This window comes from Halichoerus grypus, chromosome 9 (assembly GCF_964656455.1).
Source record: "Halichoerus grypus chromosome 9, mHalGry1.hap1.1, whole genome shotgun sequence".
Taxonomy (NCBI): Eukaryota; Metazoa; Chordata; class Mammalia; order Carnivora; family Phocidae; genus Halichoerus; species Halichoerus grypus.
This window is the reverse complement of record NC_135720.1, coordinates 93371941-93397435: the sequence shown is the minus strand read 5'-3', so window position 1 is coordinate 93397435 and position 25495 is coordinate 93371941. Positions and strand designations below refer to the sequence as shown.

Below are 25495 nucleotides of genomic sequence, written 5' to 3'. Positions count from 1 at the left end.
CTACAAGGTAAATATGGAAATCTAGAGAACTTAGCAACTTTTTGAATAATTTGACATTGCTCTGGAAATGCAAATGGTCAGTAGACTTGCCTTGTTGAACAGACCATTTCAGACACTGGTGAGCTCATGTGGTAAGTCACCCGTGACATGAGCTGAAGAGATCAGTCATGCATTAAAGGACCATATGTAGATCTTCAGTGGATCAAAAATTTAAAAAAAAAAAATCCTCCCCACAAATGTGTGAAAGTATTGTGCTAGAGCATCTATGAAAGCCATGTTAAGCCGCTGTAATAACAATTGGAGCAACAAGAGTCCATCATCTACTCAAGAGAGGTGGACAAGGCCAGAAACCAAGAGAGACTGCTTCAGAGAAAGCTACTGATGCCTTGTATATTTTCCTCCTGGAAGAGAGGTCAGTGTGCTTGCCCTGTACCTTATAACATGAAAGAGAGTACAAGGAGATCTCCTGAAGGGTTAAGCATGTCTCCCTGAGGTTGGAGCACATAGGATTAGAATATGACTCTCACCAAGAGAATCTAAAGGTGAAGATTGTGGCTGGAGTAAAGGAGCTGCCCAGGATTGAGCTGCCCACCCCGATAGGCTAAGGCACAAGCTCTTTGGGGACCTAACATGGGTCCCGAGAGAGGGAGCTAACTTAGACCCTAGTCAAGGGGAGCCTATCCAAAAGGGCTTTGTGGATGGAAGAAGGGACCAAACAAAGGGGTGAATCATCAGAAGCTCAGAGGACCAAGGCAGAATACACAAAGGAAAGATTTTTCCCACATGAAGGGAAATGCAACACACGCAGAGGACACGGATGCCACATCTTAACTACATGGGCTGTGCAAAGCTAGTCCCTTGTCCCCTAATCCCCTCTTCTCCTTGGGCCAGCCTAGAGCAGTCGGAGCTACAACTGGACAGTAAGGGAGAAAACAAAGAAGGAAAAGAGAAACCAACCAGTCCCATAGAGCATGGGACTTTTTGATCTTTGGGTCATGAGTTCGAGCCCCATGTTAGGCATGGAGCCTACTTAACAAAAAAAATTAAAAATTAAAAAAAAGGAAGACAACTAAATCAGTGGTTGTCCCACTTTATAATGTATCTATCAGTAGCACTAGGAGGGCTTGCTAAAACACAGACTGCTGGACTTAGCCTCCAGAATTTCTGATTCAGTTAATCAGAACAAAGAACAAGCTCCCAGGTGATTCTGATGTTGCCGGACTAGGAACCATACTTTGAGAACCACTAGACCAGGCTATTTATAAACCTGTTAAGAGTAAAGGTAACTTGTAATAAAACAAATGATTCTTGTCCATAGCAATGCAAATGAATTTTGCCCAGTGATCCAATTGATTTCCACCCAGCAAAAATGACAACCCTAATATTACATATTATTCATCCGTGAGATATTAACCTGTTTTGCCTCTATTAGTAAATTCACTTCTGCATTCTTGACTATTATATATCTCCTTCAGACTCTCCTTTGAATTGATCCTATTATCTGACAGGCTCCCCCATTAATTAATGAGTTGAATAAAATATTTAATATATGTTCAATTTATATTTATGGAGGGTCATGTTCTTAATTTTTTTAATTATATTTAAATACATATATCATCTTCTCTTACCCTTTTGAGGATGTTAGGAATTTTTTTCATCTCTATACTGTCACTATTTCCTCTGAGTTCCTCTTTTTACCCCTTTGTTAGTCTGGGATATTTGTTTTCTCTCCTTTATGTTGGAGGCTTTCTTCAATATCTGGTGATGGTTAGCCATCCATTCACATTCAGGACTGAGATACTAAAAAGCTCACTAAAAACTCTGGGAATATGATTTAGGTTTGTCCAATTAGTGGGCTTTGCCAAAGCATGACTGGATGAAGTGTGTCAACTGGTGGGATTCATTACCAAGCAATAAGGTAACAGTTGACTTTTTCATAGGATCCCTGCTAAAATCTGTCTTCCTCAGGGTGGTTCAATTTCTTCAGAGAAGAGTCTTCCAGTCACCTGTCTGGGAAGTATAAGCCTGGATGCTGGCATTCTGGAGCTGGGGATGTGGTAGTGGGGTGAGGGTGCTGAGGTGTAGAAGACTTACCAGATTTACTCACCCCCATACCTCATCCCCGCCTTCTTCAATGCCTGTTATTCCTAAGTCCACAGTCTCTCTGATTCAATTTCTTCAGAAATTATACTTTTTTTTAAGATTTTATTTTTAAGCAATCTCTCCACCTAACATGGGGCTCGAATTCATAACCCTGAGATCAAGAGTTGCATGCTCTACCCAGTCAGGTGCCCCAGAAATTATACTCTTCATCTCCTGTAGGAGTGAGGAAGAAGGTGTCTGAATAATTACAAAGGTGCCTAGTCAAAATGCTCCTTATGGAGATTTTCAAACTATTCCTACTTGCAATCCTCACCTCATTTCCACCTGCAACAAAACAAGGTGATTCTTATTCCTGTCCATGTAGACTCTAGAGTGCTGGGAAGGGGGCGACGATGAGATTCTCTGTATGTTTTTTCTTCTTAGCTAAGTTACCTACTTTTCTCCATTTGCTTTCATCTTCACGTATTGTGGTTCAAGGTTACAAACGTCTCTCACTTTCATCAAAGATTGACTCTGTCTTTCAGTTTCTTGTTCTCCTTGTTGTTTTGGAGTGATTTTGCAAGAAGAATCAGGAATTGAAAGCTTACCTACTTGCCACCTTGAAATCAAAAGTCCCAGGTACTCTTCAGTACACTGAAATCTGGTTCCTGCCCAACATCATACATCTAAAATGTCCTCCCCCCAGAACACTTATGTCCTCTTCATTGCTGCTTCAAATTCAGACCACAAATTCAGTCTTCACCCTTCTTAACTTCTTCGCAATATTTTATATCCTTACCACTCCTTTCTTGGAATTCAGTCTTCTCTTGGCTTCTGTGACACCATTCTCCCCTGGTTTTCCTCTCTGGTTGTATCTTCTGTTTGTTTCATCCTGATGGCTTTCTCTCCCATCATTTAGCCCTCAAATACCACACATACAAAATCCAACCTATCTTCCCGCTCCCCTACATCACACCCTATTCCTCTCATCTTGCTTTACTTCCATTTTAGTAAAGCTCCAAATCTGCCCATTTGCTAAAACTAGAAATCAACTATATATATCTTGTGGGGCTTTTATATATATATGATTTTTTCCTTTTTCCTCACCCCACATATTATTTGTTATCAAGTTAAATTTATTCTTATCTTTTATCGCTCTCAAATTAATTCCTCTTTTCACCCACATTATTACTATCTTAATTCAAGCCCTAATCATTTCTTACTTGGACCAAAGCATTAGTCTTTCTGACTCTAACCCTGTACCTTTCTAATCCAACTTTCTAATCCATTGGCACTAGACTAATCTTTTTAAACAGTAATCATCTTCCCAACCCTCCGTTACTCACTGTCCTCAGGGGCCCCAAATACCAAAAAATAAAGGTCCAAATGTTTTTGGCATGGCAAACAGGGCCCTTTGTGACCTTACCCATTCCCAGTCTCGAACTCTCTACCAGCTTCATTGGGAACTATTTCCACTTCCCCAGAAGGAACAGAGCTCTCTCACACTGCTCCTTCAGGACATGCTTCTCCCCCTGCTTTCCCCTATTTCTTCAACAGTCCTTCAATACTCAGCATGGCACTCCCCCCAGGAAGCCTTCTCTGAATTTCCTATTTTGAGATAAGTGACTCTAATATTCTCTTAGAACACCCCCTATCACACTACATTGTAACCACCTGTTTGTCCCTTTCCACAAGACTAATATCCTTAAAGTCAGAGACCTTATATTATTCACCTCCATATCGCCAGTACATCTAGAACCCTGTCCCATACCTAGGTTGTATATAAGTAATAATGGTGAACAGATAAAGCATTCACTGTATGCCAAGTGTGGTTTTGAGCACCTTGAAAAGATGAATCTGCACAACCAAATAATGTAGTTATGATCCCCGTTCTACAGTTGAGGAATCTGAGCCACAGGGAAGCTGAATAACTTACAGGACCCAAAGGCAATATGAGGTAATATATGTTAAAGCCAGAATTTACTCTCACATAGGCTGTGTGGTTCCAAAATACACCCTCTTAGCCACTCCATCATACTGTTTATTATATTTGCAGAAAGGTTTAGTCTTAACTCGAGCAAAACTAAACTGGGCCCAACCCATTAATAAACCAGGTGCTCTTATAGCATGTGATTTAAAAAGTTAATTTCTGTCCCCATGATAAATAGATAACTTTCAAAAGAGTAACAAGAAAGGTTGTTTTGGATTTATAAAATACAATCTAACTTGGCAATTTCCTACAATAATTGAGCCTATGAATTCCCCTTCCTGTATTCTTCCTCAGTCTGATTTCTCACCTTACAACTTTCTCCTAGTCCATGATGGCTAAACAATTATTCGGGAAAAAAAGTAGAGCAGAGATTCATTATCAAAAATTTACTGAAATTCCACAATGCCCTAGGGCTGAGGGTTAGAACACAAAGCACAGTGTCTTTCTCCTCAGGGGACATAATTCTTCTCATTATTAAAGTCAGAATGCGAGATAGAACTCCTATGAAGAAACGACTTTGGAAAAACAATTTTAGTACGTTTCTAAGAAAGCAGTGCTATTCTGTTTTTCAACTTATCTGGCTCCACAATTAGAGATATTTTAAAACATCAACTAATGAAATACTTCTACAGTGCCTTGTAATATAAAACACTCTCTTACTCAAAGTTATATATACCTAGGGAAATAAAAAGAACCAGTGAAAATAACTTAGAATATAAAGCAAACACTAAATAACTGCCAAAAGTATCAGACAATGCCTGATACCCAATTTACTCATCTTCCCACTTCAAACCACAGGTTTATTTGTGTATTACAAAAGGAACCATCTAAGGTTTTTTTTAAGATTTTATTTAGTTATTTGTCAGAGAGAGACAGAGCACAAGCAGGGGGAGCAGCAGACAGAAGGAAAAGCAGACTCCCCGCTGAGCAAGGAGCCCAATGCGGACTCGATTCCAGGACCCCAGGATCATGACCTAAACCAAAGGCAGATGTTTAACCAACTGAGCCACCCAGGGGTCCCAAAAGGAATCATCTAAGTTTTTAGGAGCAGGCCATGAGCCACAGAATTCTAAAACTCTCCTACCATACTCAGTATTTTACTCCTGAAAACAGACAGTAACACAACTCAAAAGCAGATCAACAATTAGATATTTAATCCAAATGGTTTTTATTTATTGGTGAAAATCACAAATTTCTCTAATTTGTCATCAGTGGAAGAAATCAAGTCTGACTATAGTTCACACTTTATTAAATGGGAGTCTAATCTTCTGTTTCACAGAGACAAAAAAAAGGATGAAACAAAAGGGTAGAACAAGGTGCCAAGAATCCTGGCTAGTGACTTTTTAACATCTTTTCTTTAAACTCCAAAGAGCTGAATGAACACATGGCACTGCACTTTAAAGTATATGTGCAGCCTGAATGTATACTTTTTGCCCTTGTGAACTCTTGGGTCAAAGAATCACACTAAATAATGTTTAACCTTCTTGGAATGCAGAAGGAGGAGAAAAGGCTGAAATTGATATGTCACAACTGATTATAATCACAGTTCAAGGGACGTGGTTACCCTGATAGCTAAGAAAAAGGAGCTCATTTTCAACACTTATGCTGGCTATTTAAAAATAATTTTTCTGCAGCAGCAAGTTATAAAAATTAATAGCATGAAAGCACATGTCCTGTAAGGACCCGATTGCTTCTTAAAGATCCATGCCTAGCTATCCAGTTTTTGCAAAAGTGAATAGTTTTGGTGGGGTTTTTTTCTTGCATTTGGCAAAGCAGCTAAATAAATTCATTCTCAATTATCCATGCCTATTTTTTTTTTAAGATTTATTTATTTACTTACTTACTTAGAGAGAGAGAGAGAGTGGGGAGGATAGGCAGAGAGGGAGGGAGAGAATCTCAAGCAGACTCCCCGCTGAGCGTGGATCCCAACATCGGACTTGGTCTTAAAACCCCAAGATCATGACCTGAGCCAAAACCAAGAGTCGGATGCTCCAACAACTGAGCCACCCAAGCACCCCTACCTATTGCCTATTTCTAATAGAGCTAATATAAAAGTAAAATTCACAGATAATTTTAAAGTACCCTTATAGTTTCACACTTTCTTAAGTAAGCTTTAAATAGAGCTAGAAATGTGTAAATTGTCAGCTCGCCTCTCTATTTAAGCAAAGAAAAGTAGACGTCTGAGCAGCAAAATTAAAGCAAAGACTCTCCTTCAGGAAAACCATCTCCTGAATAGAAAGTCACATAATGGAATGTGATGTCAATATTAATGTGATGTCAATATTAAAGATTAACTAAAATCGATAGTTCAGTAGCTTGCATTTCCACCATCAAAATTTCATGAGCTCTGTAAGATTTAAGTATAATCTGCTGGAATAAAGTAATACTGCAATGGAAGAATTCCATTTACCATGAAAAAAAGTTTTAAGACTAGGTATCACTTGAGTTGCAGCAAGACAAAGTCAAGCAATGTGATGGCATGCTGTCTTTTGGGTCAGTTTTGTTTTAATAATGGTTCTATTTTCATATCAATAAATCTACAAAGAACAAAAATAGCAATCTCGGTGAAAATTGGTTTTTAGATATTAAAATGGAAGAATATGCCTAAATAGTTCTTCACCTGTTTCACATTATTTGTTAAATTTTAAATAATAGCACACTTTTACACCACTCACTAACATGCTATTATAAAATGTTCTCAGTAAAAAGCTGACAAATAAGCAATAGTCCTTTGTTAAAAGATAAAAGAAAAAAAAAAGCATGAAAAGATAGCCATGGGAATATTGCCCCCTTCTGTCTTTCTGAAAACCTTCTAATAGTAAATATCTGAAATCTGGAAATGTTATTAACAAAGATTTAGGCTCACTCTATGAAAAACAAAAGCCACAAGAGGGACTTAATGAAGCAAAGTATTGATGATATAAATTTCACATAAATATGTGTTTCACTTTTTTTAATGTCTTAAACTTTTCGTTATGGGACATTTCAGGCTTATACAATAGCAAAGGTTAAGGAACTACCATTTACACCTTCAACAATCACCAAGTCCTGGTCAGTGTTGTTGGGACTATATTCCTACCCACATTTCCTCCTCCACTCCCCTGGATTCCCAGTGGATCCCAGAGATCTTAATATTTCATTACTAAATACTTTAGTGTATCTTTCTAAAAGATATGGACTACTTTTAACAAAATCACAATACCATTACCAATCTCAAGCATTAATATCAATTTCCTAATATCATCAAATATCTGGTTAATCTCCCATTTTCTCAAGAATTCTTCTTTTACATTCAGTCTGTTCATCCAAACAAGGCCTACACATTACATTTAATCAATAGGTCTCTTCAATCTCTTCTATAGATTACCCCTCCTGCTTTTTGTTTCTTATAATGTGTTTGTTGAAGAAATTGGACTGTCCGTCCTAAGGTTTCCCATAATCTGGATTTTACTAACTGTATCTTCAGCAAATCGTTCAACATATTCCTCTGTCCTCTGTGTTTTGTGTAAATCTTTAATTAGAACTAGTGATTTGATCTGATATAGGTTCAATGTTTTTTGCAAGAATATTTCTTAAGCGTTATATAAGGCACATAATGTGTGGTTGCCTCTCTTGTGGGGTAAGAAGTCACTGATGATCACTGGCTTGGTTCATTCCTTCATCAGGGTTTGCAAAATGGTGACATTTGAATTTCATCATGCTTTCTTCCCTCAACAGCTATTTGATTACCATATAGAATAATTCTTATAACAAAGACAGGATAATGCTTGGTTCCTTTCCCTTTACCATTTTTTCAGAAAAGTGACTTGGTTCATTTAGCATTCTCCAAAGGTCATTCTAATTACGTGGGTTTTTTTTAATATCATAAATTCATGGATTCTAAATATAGATGTATGTCAATCCACTGTGATCATTATTCTTACTGATGAGGCAGTAGGAACCTCTCCAAGTTTGCTCCTGGTCTTTCTGACAAGACCTCAGTAATCTTTGATGCTTCCTTGCTTTCTGGTTTGACAGGATGTGCCAGGTTCATTCTATATTTCTTGTTCCAGATCTGGATCAGCCATTTCTCCTAGATGTCTGTGAAGGCTGCTGCAGATGCCCCAACTGGATTCCCTCCACCCAGCCAGGGCACTCCCAGCTGCAGCTAGTGTTAACTGCTAATGGCTTACATCTGCCCCTTTTTCAAAGAACTCCCCTGGGCTAAACCCAGCTTCCTCACATCCCCATCTCATAGCCCTTGGCCAGTGATTAACTGAACTGAAGGACTAAAGGGTCACTTCAAGTTGAGACTAACTCTAGAGTGCAATTTGTGCACCAGAGCCCAATGTAAGTCCAGGCTGAAACTAGTCTCCAGCCTAGCCTTTGTCCTTGCTTATTAGCTTTTGCCCCTGCCCTGTCCTGCTTTGCTTATTCTCCTCCTGAGAGCTCTCCTTCAATAAATCACTTTCACAAGAATGTCCCTTCCTCGGGCTCTGCTTGAAAAACCCCACCAAAGATACAGCATTAGTTTGTTTTCATAAGAAATGATATTAGGATACTGTAATATGGGCATCAGTACTGGATTGGTCATTGTTCCTAGACCTGTTCAGTGGACAGAACAAGGAAATGCTTCTTTCAGTGAAAACATTCATTATGAGCTCAAATTGATATTTCCATCTCAAGTTTAGGATTACAAGGATTTACTTCTCTGATGTTATATCTGCATCTCTTCTCTCTCCCCCTGAAAATCCTGGTTCCTAACAACATCAAAATATCTATTTGCTAAATAAAGTTTCTCAAGGTTTTTTTTTTTTAAAGATTATATATTTATATATTTATTTATTTGAGAGAGAGGGAGAGAGAGAGCACAAGCAGGGGGAGCAGCACGGCAGAGGGAGAAGGAGACTTCCCGCTGAGCACGAAGCCTGACTCAGGGCTCTATCCCAGGACCCTGGGACCATGACCTGAGGCGAAGGCAGGCACTTAACCCACTGAGCCATCCAGGCGCCCCAAGTTTCTCAAGTTTTTTTGAAACAGAACAGAAATTAATCATGAAATAATACAATCTTTTAAATTAATATCAATTTTACATTGTTTTAGATTAATATTATTCATTCTAATATAATGTTTTAATTCATATGAAAATAAACATACAATAGCTTTTAAAACCTCGACAAGAATTTACATTCTAAGTAGTTTCTCTTTTTTAAGAGTAATGATAACAACTGTCATTTCACTTATTTGAAATATGTCTTGCCATCTGATATTCAATCCATAGTCATTCCCACACTGTGCACACAAGGACATTTCCTTCCATTAGCAATTAAGTCCTTACCTCTTATTTACCTTGTGCCTCTCATACTTCATGATAATTTTATTTAAAATAAGCTAAATCGGGGTGCCTGGGTGGCACAGCCGGTTAAGCATCCGACTCTTGGTTTCGGCTCAGGTCATGATCTCAAGCCCCATGTCGGGCTCCTTGCTCTGATGGGGAGTCTCCTTGAGATTCTCTCTCACTCTCCTTCTCCCTCTGCCCTTTCCCTCGCTCTCTCTCTCTCTCAAATAAATAAATAAATCTTAAAAATAAATAAATAAGATAAATGTATATCTCCTCTGATGTTCTTATCATTGGAGCCCTTATTCTGTTAACCTTTATTGTTATTCTTCTGCCCCTTTGCCGGCAGTTGTGTTTAAACTCAATTTCGTTTTAATTGTGGTAAAATACACAGAATACAAAATTTATCATCTTAACCCTTTTTTAGTGTACAGTTCAGTAGTTTAAGTACATTCACACTGTTGTGCAACCATCACCACCATCTACCTCCAGAAGAACTCTTTTCATCTTGCAAAACTAAAACTCTGTTCTGATAAAACAACTCCCCATCCTCACTTCCCATCAGCCCCTGGCAAACACCATTCTGCTTTCTGTCACTATGACTTTGCTACTCTAGGTATTTCATAGAAGCATAATCATACAATATGGATTCTCTATTTGTGACTGGCTTTTTTCACTTAGTATAATGCCCAAAAGCTTCATCTATATTGTAACATGTGTCAGAATTTCCTTCCTTTTCGAGGCTGAGTAATATTCCATTGTACAGTAAACCCTTGAACAACACAGGAGTTAGGAGCACCGACCTCCCATGCAGTCAAAATCCATGTATAACTTTGACTCCCCAGAAACTTAACTACTAATAGCCTACTGTTGCCTGGAAGCCTTACCAATAAGAAACAGCTGATGAGCATATATTTTGTATGTTATATCTATTATATACTATATTTTTATAATAATTCCTAAATTTTCTTAATTTTTTCAGTATTTCTAAGCTACAAGTTTATCTGCAAGTTTTTTCATTGTTACAAATCTCCAAAAAATGTTCCAATATACTTATAGGAAAAAAAATCCACATATAAGTAAGTGGACCTGTTCAAGCCCATGTTGTTCAGGGGTCAACCGTATGTATATATCACATTTTGTTTATTTTTTCATCTGTCAACAGACACTTGGGTTGCTTCTACCTTTTGACTGGTATAAATAATGCTGCCATGAACACGGGTGTACACATATCTCTTGGAGACCCTGCTTTAATTCTTTTGGCTATATATCCAGAAGTGGGCTTGCTGGATCCCATGGTAATTCTATTTTAAATTTTTTGAGGACCTACCATACTGTTTTCCACAGCAGCTGCACCATTTTACATTCCCAGTAACAACGCACAATAATAATTCAACCTAATTTTAATACCAGATTAAATCAGGTATCTAATCTTCCTTTATCTTAGGATGCTGAGCTGATGCTGAGCTGCACATAGTGGGAGTCGATGCTGCTAAGTCGGTGATGTTCCCCAGCATCAGAGTCAATTACCTACTTCACCATGTGATCGGTGAGCAGGATGTGTGCCGGCTGTGGCATGAGCTCGGTGGGTTAGACCGAAGCAGACTTGCCAATACACTGGTACCCTAGGATGGCCAGTAGAGACAATGCACACTGAGCAGGCTCTCAAAGATAGATAACTAATACTCCCTGAGAATGAATCAGGTTGAGAAAAGGAATAATTCCTACAGTCTACTGGAATCTATATTCTTGTCCCTGAAATTTCTCACCGAATTCCCCAAATGTTATCTGAGTTAGAGCTCACCCAAGAGATGACAGGGATAAGGGATGTCTGCCTCTATCTAGACCAATGACTTGGGGTCAGTCCCTTACTTGCTGAGACTCAGTTTTGTCAGATTGGGTTAACAATGTATGCCCTACCCAATGAACAAGTTGGTTGTGCAGATTCAATGAGATAATGACTATGAACATACTTTAAAAAAAATAGGAAGTACTATTTAACTACAAAGTGCTACTGCAAAGCAATACTGTTCCTGAAACATTACTGTCATTTCCAGAACTGACCTCTCTTCTTCCAAGGCACAAACTAAGCTCTCTCTGGATATGTTCAATTTCCATAGTTTGATTTTCTTTTCTTTTTTAAGATTTTATTTATTTATTTGACAGAGAGAGAGACAGCAAAGAGAGAACACAAGCAAGGGGAGTGGGAGAGGGAGAGCAGGCTTCCTGCCGAGCAGGGAGCCCAATGCAGGACTCGATCCCAGGACCCTGGAACCATGACTTGAGTCGAAGGCAGACGCTTAACGACTGAGCCACCCAGGCGCCCCCATAGTTTGATTTTCTTGAACCACACTCATCACCTGACACCCAGGGGGCAGTGGGAAGAGGAAGGCACTACTGAGAGAAACCAGACAGATCCTTATGCTCACCAGGAGGTGGTTTGGGGGCGTGCAACAAAGGTGATATGTAGAAAGGTTGAGAAATGATATGTAGAAAGGTCCAGAGAGATGGAACCATGAGCTCAGAAAACAGCTTTTTGATTCCAAGTACAATTAACTCGCTACTTTAGAGCTATCTAACAATGGATGATCTTATCACTCAAAGGACTGGAGCAAAGGAGAATCTTGCCTTCGGAGAACCTCTGAATCAGATAAAAGTTCTAAGATCCCCTCAAACTTTAACATTTTGATTTTACAAAGACTGACAGTAACACAGTAGCAGGTGGGCCAAGCTGCACTCTCTTCACAGAGGTTACAACAGGGAAGGGTCTTCTATTGGAACCCACGGGATTGAGGACAAAGATCAAGGAGTCACCTCAGACAAAGAGGGCTGTTAAATGCCAAACAGAATTCGAAAGGAAGCTACAAAGAGTGTCCTACTTTAAAATAAAGGAATTTATGCCCACCCACATTTCCCAGCACCATTTAAAGACCACCTTTGAAAGGGCTTTCTTTTCAGTCCTTTGATCCACGGTTGTTCACGAAAACTTTGGAGGGATAAGTGGCTATCTAACAGAGTCTCTCAAATGCTTGAGTTTTCTTGAAGCTTCCTTTGCTTGGAGCTGAAAGAATTAAAAGTTTTTAAGACAATAGGTGACCTGGAATACAAGAAAGACTCAAAAGGAATGGCAACAGGCCTTGCTGTAGTCAAGATGCTGACCTAGGAAAGAATCACGAGTTAGAAAGATGTGCTTCTTTTTCTCCAAGCAAAGCACATGAATCTCTTCACCAAATTAATCTTGGTTTCATGAATTGAGAAATTAAATTCTACCTGTATTAGCACTGTTCATTTAATGCAGTCCACCTACCTTGCATGCTTCTGTGCACCAATTATTCTTATACCTATTGTTAGCAAATTTATAGTAAACGACATCTTTCGTAAGATTATGTAAGGGAGGCATAGTAATACACAGCAGACTCAGTAAGTTGCAGGGGTATAATTCAGTAAATGCTTTTGAGGCAGTTAGTAAAAGAAATTTGACTTTATTAATTCAATTCACTCTCTAGAATTCCAAAGAGAAAAAGAAAACAAACATTTCCTTTAGAAGCTTCGTATTTGCCAATTAATTAAGCCAAAGTAAGGTATGAGCTATACAGTAAAGCCTTCCACAGAAAGGGAAGTGTCCTAATGTTATGCAAATAAAGCTGCTTGGCCCCACATATTTCAAAAGGAAAGGGAAGACTATTTAATAATCTAAGCAGGAAAGGAACAGAGAAACATCCTACTATATTTTCAATGAGATCAAGGATGTGTAGTTACCTTTTCCACACTGCAGCAAGTTCCCAACTACAAAGATGACCTGAAATCCTGCTAATACTGATTTTAAAAAAATTAAAACTATGCAATGTTCCAAAATATCTTGCAGCCTTACGATGACCTAAGCTGCAATCAGGAAAGCAGAAATTTTCCCCAAGGCTGGAAACCAAAATTCAACAGCAGAAGGCAAAGAAGGGTGAGGTCAAGGAAGTGGTTTAGTAGGAAAAGGAGCAGGAAAGAGTAATCAGTAGCCTTGGGAAATCCTTTTCTGCTACTTTCTCTAGTTTCTACCTGAGTTTGCCTTTTCTTGACCTAAGATGAATACCCTTAAATGAAATTCAAGAGCCCTAAACCCATCTCTTAAGGCATCTGTATTTGTTATGTGCGTGTGTATATATTTATGTAGGGTTTATTTTTCTGTGTCACTGAAAACAACACATGCATTCAGATGTGTATACAATTTTTTCTCCCATCCCCACCTCTGGCAACCACCAATCTGTTCTCTACATCTATATTTCTAAGGGAAGATTTGGAAGTTATAAGGAAGCTTTATTGCTCTTCCCAACCTCTCAATACTGGAGGACCCCAAGGCTCAGTCCTCAAGTCTCCTCTCTATTAACATTCACTTCCTGAATCACCCCATCTAGTCTCATGAATTTGGTAACATTTCTGTACTAATGACCCCAAATCCAGACTCATGTTTTCCATGAAATTCAGACACTAAGATATCTGATATTTCTCTTTTTTTTAAGATTTATTTATTTATGTGAGAGAGAGAGCACGCATGCACGCACATCTGCACGCTCAAGCGAGTGAGGAAAGGGACAGAGGGAGAGAATCTTCATGCAGACTCCACCCCACACACCCTGAGTGGGAGCCTGATGTAGGGCTTAATCTCATGACCCATGAGATCATGACCCATGACATCACGACCTAAGCCAAAACCAAGAGTCAGATGCTTAACCGATTAAGCCACCCGGGCAACCCTCTAACAGATAATTCTAATTTAACATATCCAAATTGGAAATTTGATTTCCACCCAACAACCCAAACCTGCTTCTTCCTCAGTGTTCACCATTTCAGAAAGCAGGACTACCAATTATCTATGCTAAATTTGCCACTAACTCCTGAGTCAAAATTATCAGGTTCAATAATCCAGTTAGTTACTAGTGGTGGGAGCTTCATGGGCCAAAGTTTTGACAGCAGGGAGAGCAAGCTACACCTTGGGCTGTGACCTGGGATGTACCTCCTTGAGAAAGTCTCAGAAATTCTTTTTTTTTTAAGATTTTATTTATTTATTTGACAGAGACACAGCAAAAGAGGGAACACAGCAGAGGGAGTGCGAGAGGGAGAAGCAGGCTTCCCACGGAGCAGGGAGCCCGATGCGGGGCTCGATCCCAGGACCCTGGGATCATGACCTGAGCCAAAGGCAGATGCTTAACAACTGAGCCACTCAGGCGTCCCAAGTCTCAGAAATTCTAAGTCACAAGGAAATGTAGTATACAAAAAACTGGAATCAGCGAAATGTAACAGGAATGGACTCAGTGTGCCTATTTGCAAGTGCTCTAAAATTTTAATTTCCCTTCATCCCACTCTCAACACAAACACATAAATACCTCTTGGGGCTAAGTGTTGTTATACATTAACAGGTTCATGTGGGAGGGCAAGAGAGATAGACCCTTACTACTCCCTACCACAAAAAGAGAGGGTCAGTAAAATGGATGGCAAAAATGAGGTTTGGAGCTTATCTACGGCTTTAAATACCATTTCTACCATCTATGCAGGTAGGAAAACTGAGACTTAATGAGATTAAAATGCATTAGGAGGGTTAAGATAAACATCTAGCACTAAAAATATGATCATGTGAACGTCTCCATTCTCAAACTGCTCCAGTCAAAGTGTGTGGGTTTAAATCATAGTTCTGCCATCTACCTACTGTGTGACCTTTACAAGTTTTCCCTTCTGGAAAGTGAGCACCTACTCCAGAGAAGTGCTGGGGAGATGAAATGAGAAAAAACAGGGAAACATGAGAACAATGTCCACGTGTTGCCCACATGTAAGCACACAGTAAATGTGAGAGCTTTTGTTTATTATGTGTTATTATGATGATGAGAAGGTTTAAAAACTCTAGGATTCTGACACACACACACACACACAAAAGGCTTTGTAATGTCAAAATACTAAAGAACAAATGGAGATCGGGAGCTAAGTATCTTTTCTGCTCCAAGGTGGTAGAAAATTCCTTAAGTGTTCCAGTGACATGTCTTAACAAAAGTCCCAAGACAAATTTACTAAGAGAAAAATCAGGATAAATTTTTAGTTAACTTACCCTTAAAAACATTCCAAAGGAGCGAAATAAAATGTGCCTATATTATTAATTAAGTTTATATTAGTGATCTCTATTACAAATGCATACAGGCACATTTGAGTATAAATTATGGATTCAGAAAAAGTACATAGATTAGAGCAGCCAAAGATGCTAAAGTCTAATGCATTCCACATGGCCCGTGGCCCGCTTCATCAAGAGGCCGGTCTCACTGAAAGCTGACTGAAACTGCGCGGTCACAGCTTCTGATCCATCTACTTCACAGCCACATCCTAGTTCAGCCTTTCTCACCCTCAGGCCTGTTTATTATTCATATTGCGGGATTCAAAATATCTGCACGGGAGCCTGGGTGGCTCAGCCGGTTAAGCCTCTGACTTGATTTCAGCTCGGGTCATGATCTCAGGGTCATGGGATTGAGCCCCATATCCAGCTCTGTGCTCAGTGCCAAGTCTGCTTGTCCCTCTCCTCTTTCTCTCTCAAATAAATAAATAAAATCTTAAAAAAAAAATGTCTGGAGTGATTCGTATAAAGTCATTCAAATAATCCTGAATCACCACAGCTGATTTATTTTTATTGCATCTCCAAGACACAATCAGAGTTGACCTCATGGCAACCCATGGTAACACTGGTTGTCTCCAAATGTGTACATTAGGAAAGGCACAGGCTTTAGGCACGTGCCTTCTGGACTGGTGGGCACTACCAATGGCACCTAACCAAATCCAGAAGAGGAGGGCACAAGGCCTGGGCTCAAGTCCACATATGGCAGAAACACAAGAACGTGTCAGCAGAGGATTTAAGATTCCAGGAGGCTGAACAGGAATCATGTGAGATAAGGTGCCAATAACTTCCTCACCAACTCTGACAATTTCCAGTCTCCAAATGATCCTAGCAGAATGCAGAGAGATAGAGGAGGTGAGTTTTACCTGCCCCAAAGAACACTCTCCAGAGTTTTTGCCCTAAGCAACAGAGTAGCCTCCACTGATGTTTCATGCCTCTATTCTCTCTCCCTTCCAATTCCTTCTGAAGAAGTCAGAACAAAGGTCATCATCCTTCGATTCCTCAGAAGCAATGATCACCAGATGACAGCAGAATGTCACCTGTTAGGGCCAAGCTCTGGCCCTAATTACCTCCCACCCATACTGCTGCCCTAGTTACTTACCTGACCCCTGTCCTGTTCCCCGCTGACTCGTCCTGCTCACGTTTAGTCTTCCTAAAGTTGTGCTTTGATCATGCTCTTCTAGTATCTCCATGAAGCACAGAAAATGAAGCTTAAACACAGTGGTTGTCTAGAGTGTATTCTGGCCCCAGTCTCTTTTTCCAGCTCTCTATTGTACTTCTCTCTCATGGAAATCCCCACATCCAGTCAAATGGTTCTCAGTACTTTTGCTTATTCCAGTCATCATACCTAACTTCTGGGGCCTACTGCATGCCTGCCAGTATTTTTATTTTTTTAAAGACTTTTTTTTTTTATTTATCCATTTGAGAGAGAGAGCATGAGCAGGGGGAGGGGCAAAAGGAGAGGGAGAAGCAGACTTCCCACTGAGCGGGAGCCCAACATGGGGCTTGGTCCCAGGACCCTGAGATCATGACCTGAGCAGAAGGCAGATACTTAACCAACTGAGCTACCCAGGCACCCCATTCCTGCCAGTATTTTAAAGCCCAACCCAATCCCATCTCTTCTGTGAAGTAGTTATCCCCTGTCCACCCTATGGGGATGGGGTGGGGGGGGGTGCAGGGAGGAGGGGTAATGCTCTCTGTTCTCTGAATTCCTATAATGCCTAAGCTATATGTCATGTGCAAATATCATTCATCTGACCTGGTATATTCTTTATTATTTTCCGCTGTCCCTGTCCCCTCTCAGACTCTCTGCCCACCTCTCCCTTGCTCTGTCCTTGGGATGCTGGTCTCTGTAATGTGCATCAACCAAGCCCCTTCAGTTGGGTCAATGGAAAGCACCAGCAGGAGCTAAGAGAGCACCCCCACCCCCCGCTCCCTTCCTGACTCCCTGGGTTCTGGCTGTGGCCGCACTCCTCAGTCACAATTCTTATGAAAGGGTCTTTCATGGCCCCAGCAATTCTTACCAGAATCCAGTAAGACCAGTGCTATCTGCTGCCTGTTCAGGCTGGGAGTAGTAGGTGGGTAGGCTCCACCTGAAGGTTAGGGAAGCACCCTAGCCCTGCCCACACCTCTGTAAATAGTCTTTTCATTAAACTCTCTTCAGTTAAACTCTTAGTGGGCCGCCTGTTTCCTGCCAGATACACAGAGCAGAACTTGAACCCATGTCCATTTTCCTACAGAGCCTGATTTTTTTCACTTGGATCACTGCTGTGTGGGAGATCTGTACACAGTGCTGAGGATCAAAACAAAAGGTATCTCACTATAATAGGAAGGATCAGACAAGACTTTCCTGCTTGATCATGAGTCAGTCTTAAGAGGTGAACTGTAATTCACCAGGAAAACAAAGAGAGAAGATAGATAGGCATTCAAGGACAAAGTGGATACCAATTTCAAAGTCACAGAGGAATACATCTTATTACCCAAGGCAGTTACGTACGGTGCTCATGAGAGAATAATGGAGGTTGAGGGTTTCTAAAGTGTGATGATAACCACTTAACCAACCTGAACCCCACGTGGAGATTGGAAGCGGCAAAGGGTTAGCTAGATTCTGAGCGAGAGAACCAACGTGCCTCTTCTCCCTACCTTCAACAGATGCCCACCACAGAAGGTAAAGCCAACTCTGTAGCATAATATACAATCCCTTGGTGATCTAGCCCTGCCTGACCCAGCCAGTCTCATCTACCAGCACCACCTCCAGCTGTTCTCTGAGAATGCCAGACTTTCTCATACACGATCCTCTCATCAGAGATACCCACCTCCACTTTCCACCTGATAAACTCACGTTTCAGGACTCATCTTAGGCATCTGCTTCTCTGTAAATCTTTCTGGCCCCACAAGGTGCTTCCCTGGTGCCTTGTTTATAACTGTACAACAGCATTTTCGTAAGACAGACATGCATCCGACGTACTTGTTTGCATGTCAGTCCACAGACTCAGCTGTGAGTTCCTAGAGGCCATGAACCACAGGAAGGTAGCAGACTGTAGAGCTAAGCGCTTGGGCTCTAGAAGCAGACTGTCTAGATCCAAATCCTAGACTCTGCCGCTAACAGCTAGGTAAACCTAGGCCTGTTATTTATACGCTCTGAGCCGCTGTTTCATCATCCATAAAACGGGAATAATAACATCTACCTCATAGGGTCGTTAAGTGAGTCCTATTATAAAGTGAGCCCTCATTAACTGTCAGTTATTAATATGTATCTGTGTATCCCTTATTTCCTATGTAAAAAAAGCTTATGTTTGTTGAATGAATAACTTTTCCTACCACCTTATAGTAGATACCACATAGATACCAAATTCTACATAGCTTATTTCACTAAATCGTGAAAAGAAGACCCTCATCTCTAAATATGTGCTTATTTTACAATTGGTCAAAGACACACAGGACCTTTTCTGTAAAGGAATTTAGCTTCTTGCCGTTGTCACTGGCCGGCACACTGAGTCAGACGTTCTCCTGGCCTTCTAGCAACCTCCGCGGTGCCTGCGGCAGTTACCCCCACAGGAGGGTAGTTTTGTTTTCAGAATTTACAAAAACCTATTATCAAGCCAAATCTTGATGGTTCCCCTAGGTTGGCATGAGAAATGACAAAAATAGGCTCCCCACAACATGGAGTGAACCACAGGGAGACTTCCTTTAAATGCTAAAGCAATGTAGCATTACTGCAGTTATGAAACGCTGTTTAGAACGTTTTACAGTGGCATTTTCTAAGCCGCAAATCCTTAACCGTCACAACCTTGGATAAAAAAGTCCATGTGTGAGAACCCGAACCAAGAAAAAATACCAGAGCACATAGAACAATGCGGTCAGGAGGTGGAGACCAGCTCCCATGTGAGCCCGAATTTCCTAGGTAAGGTAGCACTGCAGCCCACAGAGACCGCGAGCGCGTGGGTAGAGAAGGCCAGTGCTGCTTGCTGCCCTGGTCCAAAACAAAGGCCACACCCGAGAAGGCTGGCACCCTTACCGTCACCCTGGCTGGTGCAGACGGCAACACTGGCCTCGGCGGCCCGACAGCCCCCTCCTGGTGGGGCTCAGCTACTGGCCCAGACCCCAGCCTTACCTTTCCCTCTTCTGCTTCTCTTCTGCTGATACTAGCTTTCTTGTTGCCCCTCTTCACCAACTCTGATCTCATCATTATTGCCCCTCGGCTTGTGGACTCTGTGGCCCCTGCTCTAATTCTCGACCCTGGCTCTTAATGGGACTCAGAATTCACCCATTTTTAAATCACCCTGTCTGCAGTGACCACCTCTGGCCTCTTGGACAACTCTCTGGCCCGGTGCTTTCTATGAAATCACACTCCTTCCTGGGATTCCTATGGGTTCACAGCACTTGCTGAGGATCATGACAGAATAACCGGATGATCTAATCTGACAAGTTCTTAAAACGAAAAGAACCACCACGCCATGGATTTAATATTCTTATAAAAGTTCTCTACTTACAGGCCTTCTGGTTGAAGCACCTTGAACGGAGTGATAGAATTCTGGCTGGACTCGGCTATTTTTCTTGATTCTTCGTTTCCTCAAGGAAATCTCTTGCTCACTCTGATGGTGAACCTCCACCACAGGCTTGGCTTCTTCCAGGCGAGCAGCCGCGGCTGCCGCCGCGCGTCTTCTCAGATGCCGAGGGCTCGCTCTGAATCCCTGGGGTGGAAAACAAACCCAAACAAATCCAGATGTGTATTGAGTTAGTTTCTGGTGAGTCTCTGGGGCTACTTGTACAAAGAGCTCCAAAAGTCACCAAGCTCAATGAGATCATTTACATTCCCGAAGGGAGCATGGATGTAGAAGGAGGCTCAACATTAAAAAATGCTTTTAATTCAGTAAAGCCAGTTTAAAAAAAAAGCCCAGTGGGTGAGCACATTGCTTTACTTATGTGTGTATACATCAGACCACATGTGAAGAAGGGTATTTTCACCTAGGCATGAAGCTTGGTGTAGGAGCAGGGCTGAATATTGTTAGGTGGCAAAGTCACTCTACGTTCATGAGAGCGGACTCTGAAGGCAGGAAAGCAGGAAGGTACAGCATCATTATAAAATACCAAAAAGTGAAGACTCAAAACTAAATGGAGGCAACACCATAAAACAGAGAGTACAAGTTCAGTTAAACCATATTATGCAGGGCGCCTGGGTGGCTCAGTCAGTTAAGAGTCTGCCTTCAGCTCAGGTCATGATCCCAGGGTCCTGGGATGGAGCCCCGCATCGGGCTCCCTAATCAGCGGGGAGCCTGCTTCTCCCTCTGTCTGCCACTCCCCCTGCTCATGCTCTCTCTCTCTCTCTCTGTCAAAATCTTAAAAAAAATAAATAAGCCATATTACACATTTGGAAATAATATGATTTTGGAAAATCTCAAAGAATTACATAAAATAGTCTCTGTCCTCATGTAGCTTACAATTTCCCGAAGAGCAGCAGTTCATGTATAAGCTGGCATGTGTGATTAAGATTTAAAGCGGGCAGTTGAGGACACAGTGCTGGCAGATCTCAGAGAAGGAATCAATGAATGAAGCCGAAAATAGTCTATATTTGGCTTCGTTGTGTGGGTGGCATTTGAAGAATGAATAGAATTTATATTCCAGGCAGGGGAAACAACATAAGGAATGAATGAATAAGTAAAATAATGGTTGGGTGGATAACATATTTATGCAGCAATAGGAAACATTATTTCATGACATACTAGGATAAGCATATAAGCTATGCATGAGGTATGGCAGGAAATTAGAGGGTAGAGGGTGTTAAATGCCCCAAGGAGGGCTTCTGTGCAGTTGTGGGTCTTCTGACTTTTTTTTTTAAGTAGGCTCCATGCCCAGGATGGAGCCCAAAGTGGGGCTTGAACTCATTACCCTGAGATCAAGACCTAAGCTGAGATCAAGGGTCGGACGCTTAACCGACTGAGCCACCCAGGGGCCCCAAGGGTCTTCGGACTTTTAAAAGATGTCTAAAAAAACTTACAGACTGCAGTAAAAGCATAAAAAATGGAGGGTAAGAATTTAAGGGGGGGAAGCAGTATGAGATACTGAAAGATTAATGTGCACAGGGGGATTCCCACTGAGGGACATGGGAGAAGGTCTGGAGTCTGGTTATGGAGACCCTGAATACCAGGCTGAAGGACATGAAGAAGGAGAAAAAAGACAAAAGTAGGGTGTGACCCACAGAGTCAAAAGTAGCTCTGAGGTCAACAGAAATCAATAAGGAGGAAATGCAAATGGATTTAACAAAACTGGGTCACTGGGCGCTTTTCTCTCATCCCCAAAAACATTGGCCTGTTTCCATCCCTTCTCTGTAGGCAAGCTCAGCTGGATCCTCTTCAATCCAAAATAGTCCCAGAAGATCCCCTCCATTCCCACATAATCAAGAGATACTACAGCAGCTGCTGGAGAAGAGGATTAAGAAGAGGGAGCTGGGCCAATCCCTAAAATGCCTCCTAGAGCAGAGTTAGGACCATACCGTCAGAATCAACAACCATGTGGGGCTGCCTTTTAAACATGCACATTCCTGGACATCCTTCCCAAACACACACAAGGGACACACCAACACACACACACACACACACGAGACGCACACACATGCACACTCTCTCTCCCCTCTCCTCTGCTTCCTTCTGAATAAGAATCTCTAGGGGTGAGGCCAAAGTGTCAGTTTTTGGCTTGAGTTTGGGAATTTTTTTTGTCATTCTCCTTTTTCCCTTTATTTATTTATTTATTTTAAAGATTTCTTTATTTACTTTAGAGAGAGAGAGCATGAGCAGGAGGGGGAGAGGGAGAGAGAATCTCAAGCAGACTCCACGTTCAGCACAACCCCAACACGGGGATCGATCTCACAACCCTGAGATTATGACCTGAGCTGAAACCAAGAGTCGGACACTCAACCGACTGCACCACTCAGGCACCCCTCTTTATTTATTTTTATTGAAGTACAGTTGACGCACAATGTTACAGAAGAACCTCTTTTTAACAAGCTCTTCTGGTAATTCTGTGCTTTGAGATTGAGAACCTCCAGGGGTCAGAGCTCAGTCTTACCACGAGGTGGCACTAACTTCCACACCCCCTGCTTGCTTTCTAGCTCAGAAATGTGTGTGCGCTGGTAGAATTAACCAAGTGTTTGCTGACATTCTAGCTCGTTATAGTGGGGTGAGGTGAGTATATGTCTTTGGTAAGAAGCAGATGCTCCTTCTCTTGTGTTCCTATGAATAATAAGCAACCAAATTTTGTTTAACTTGTATAATTACCAGTACTTCTTACTGGCCTACAAATTCTAAAAACACTTGGGGGGGAAACGCCATAAAACTCCCTCAATGTGATGCTCTCAAAAAAAGATTAAGGTTGGTGCAGTCCTTCTGGACAGCAATAGCTCAGTAAACCTGCCTCCCTGTACCTACTTTCGAGACATTCTACCAAGTGTGAAGGTACTTAAGGTACTACATTACTTATGATAATAAACATTAGAAACAGTTTAAACCATCCTTCCTTCCCTAAACTTCAGTCACTTTCTTTACACTTTCTTTATACTTTCACATTTTTTTAAATTTCTGACACCACCATGCAGGCCTCTGTGATTTCCATTAGAGCCAAATACACTGGCACTATTTTTAAATAAGTTTTTATAAGCACTACAGGATACAGTACACGACCGCAGCCAGACTATCTGGGCTCAACCACTGCCTCTGTCACTTCCTAGCTGTGTGATCTTGAATAGTTACTTAACCATTTCTTCATCTGTACAGTGGTGATGAAAACTAGGACCACTTTCATAGGGCTACTGAGATGAATAAATGAATTAATGTATATACTTAGAAGTGCATCTGGCATGGAGTGATACGTAAGTGTTGGCTAGGATTATTATGTATTTCACTTGTGTGAATAAAAGATATTCTTTTTTTAAGATTTCATTTATTTATTTGAGAGAGAGCGTGCGCTCAAGCAGGGGGGAGGGGTAAAAGGAGAGGAACAAGCAGACTCCCTACTGAGTGGGGAGGCTGATGCAGGGCTCCATCCCAGGACCCCTGAGGTCATGACCTGAGCTGAAGTCAGATGTTTAACCGACTGAGCCACCCAGGTGCCCAATAAAAGATATTCTTAAAGACAAAAGTGTGTTATTAATCAGATATAAAAGGAAAATGAGTCACACCACAGGTGTGCCTTGTTGACAGACACACATGAGTACTGTTGAGATACCAACCACCCCTATCAATCAGGGGAGATCTTTGCTCCAGAGAATCCGGAGCATTTACTCTCTAGTGAGTCAATCTATCTGGGCTCGAATGTAAGCTCTATCACGGAATAGGTATGCAAATTACTTCTCTGCCTCAGTTTCTTCATCTGTCAAATACATATAATAATACCTCTCTCATGGAGTTATGATGGTGTTTAAATGAGATAATCCACATTAGGTACTCACAACAGTACAAATATAACAATAAGTAGTCAATAAATTATCACCATTATCATTACTATTTCATTTCCTAGATATTGCAGCAGCAATTCACCCGCAGTTATGACTACAAACACATCAACCACACGGAGTCATCACTGGGCAGTCACCCTGTTTATTTTCCTAAACTACTGCATAGAATTGTAGGTCCTAGGTTTATTAGACTTGCTTGTCCTAAATACTCTATTAAAAAAGCCACAACTCTTAATAGAAGAAAAAATTTTTTTTTTAATTTTTTTTTTTTTAAGATTTTATTTATTTATTTGAGAGAGAGAGAATGAGAGAGAGCACATGAGAGGGGGGAGGGTCAGAGGGAGAAGCAGGCTCCCTGCCGAGCAGGGAGCCCGATGCGGGACTCGATCCTGGGACTCCAGGATCATGACCTGAGCCGAAGGCAGTCGCTTAACCAACTGAGCCACCCAGGCGCCCGAAAATTTTATTTTAAAACAGTAGGTTCTTACAGATGTTAACAGGACTTGATGGTGTCAGTATAAAGTCCATTTCTCTATTCACTTGATCTTGCCTGGATACCTTTTAACCAATAGGTGATTAACACTTGGAAGTCTCTCAGCAGTGAACTTGTGCCATTTTTAGGCCACCCCATTTTATCAGCGCCTTTGGGGTAATAACTTCTCAAGATACGCAGTCTTGAGACAGAGTGCTCCTCATCGCTCTAGATCTTGCCTCTTAATGACCAGTATAGTTAATGAGTAGACATATGGCCAAGGCTCAACCAATTGAAGTTTCTCTGCTTGGAACACTGAATATTAAATGGAGGGATGTAAAGACTGAAAAAAATCAGTAGGAATTCGTCAGTCTAGTGGCTACACCAAAGACCTTCTGAAGCTGCCTAGTTTTGTCTGTTCTAACCAGACATTCAGTCTTGATAGTGAGTTCTACCATATATTTCTAATAAATTCTCTTTTGGTTTATGACAGATTCTGTGACCTGAAAACAAAAACCCCAATGTATACTCTTCTGTGATGCTTTTAGATGGTTAGCTATTTTCCTCAAAGTTTGAGTACTCAGATCTAAACAGGTTGGTTGTGTAGATTCGCATTAAAAAGGAGACATTAACAGCAGTAATTTCCTAAGCACTACTTAGGGGCTAAGCCTATTATATCCACTTCCTAAGCGAGCAAACTGAGATTTATCAGGGCTAAGTAACCCACGTAAAGCAAAAACTTGCAATTAGAAAAGCCCAGATCAGAACTCGGGTCTGTCTAACTCCAAGCCCATACCGATGCCCTTAACACTCTGCCATGAGGCAGAGATTATATATAGGGCAGTAATGCATTCAGAGATGGTGTTCCACATATATTTACAGGACTGGGCACCAAGGAAGTGCCTAGAAATCTATGCAGGTTGATTAAAACAAGAAAAGGTCTATAAACAATTTAGGTAAGCGAAGAAAAAATTGAAAAAGTTAACATTTTCAGATAAGAATTATTGTTAGATAAGATCAAACTACCATCCAGCTTACTGATGAAG

The 25495-nt window shown here is 41.1% G+C and overlaps 1 protein-coding gene across 15 annotated transcripts in view; it reads right to left on the bottom strand.

The window, feature by feature from the left end:
• DST (dystonin) overlaps window positions 1-25495 on the bottom strand; it is a 470287-nt gene that overhangs the window by 389187 nt on the left and 55605 nt on the right. For all 15 annotated transcript variants that reach the window (XM_078055212.1, XM_078055192.1, XM_078055195.1 and 12 more), the window contains exon 3: window positions 20022-20222. In XM_078055212.1, the coding sequence (XP_077911338.1) occupies window positions 20022-20222 (201 nt within the window). The remainder of the gene's footprint in view (window positions 1-20021; window positions 20223-25495) is intronic.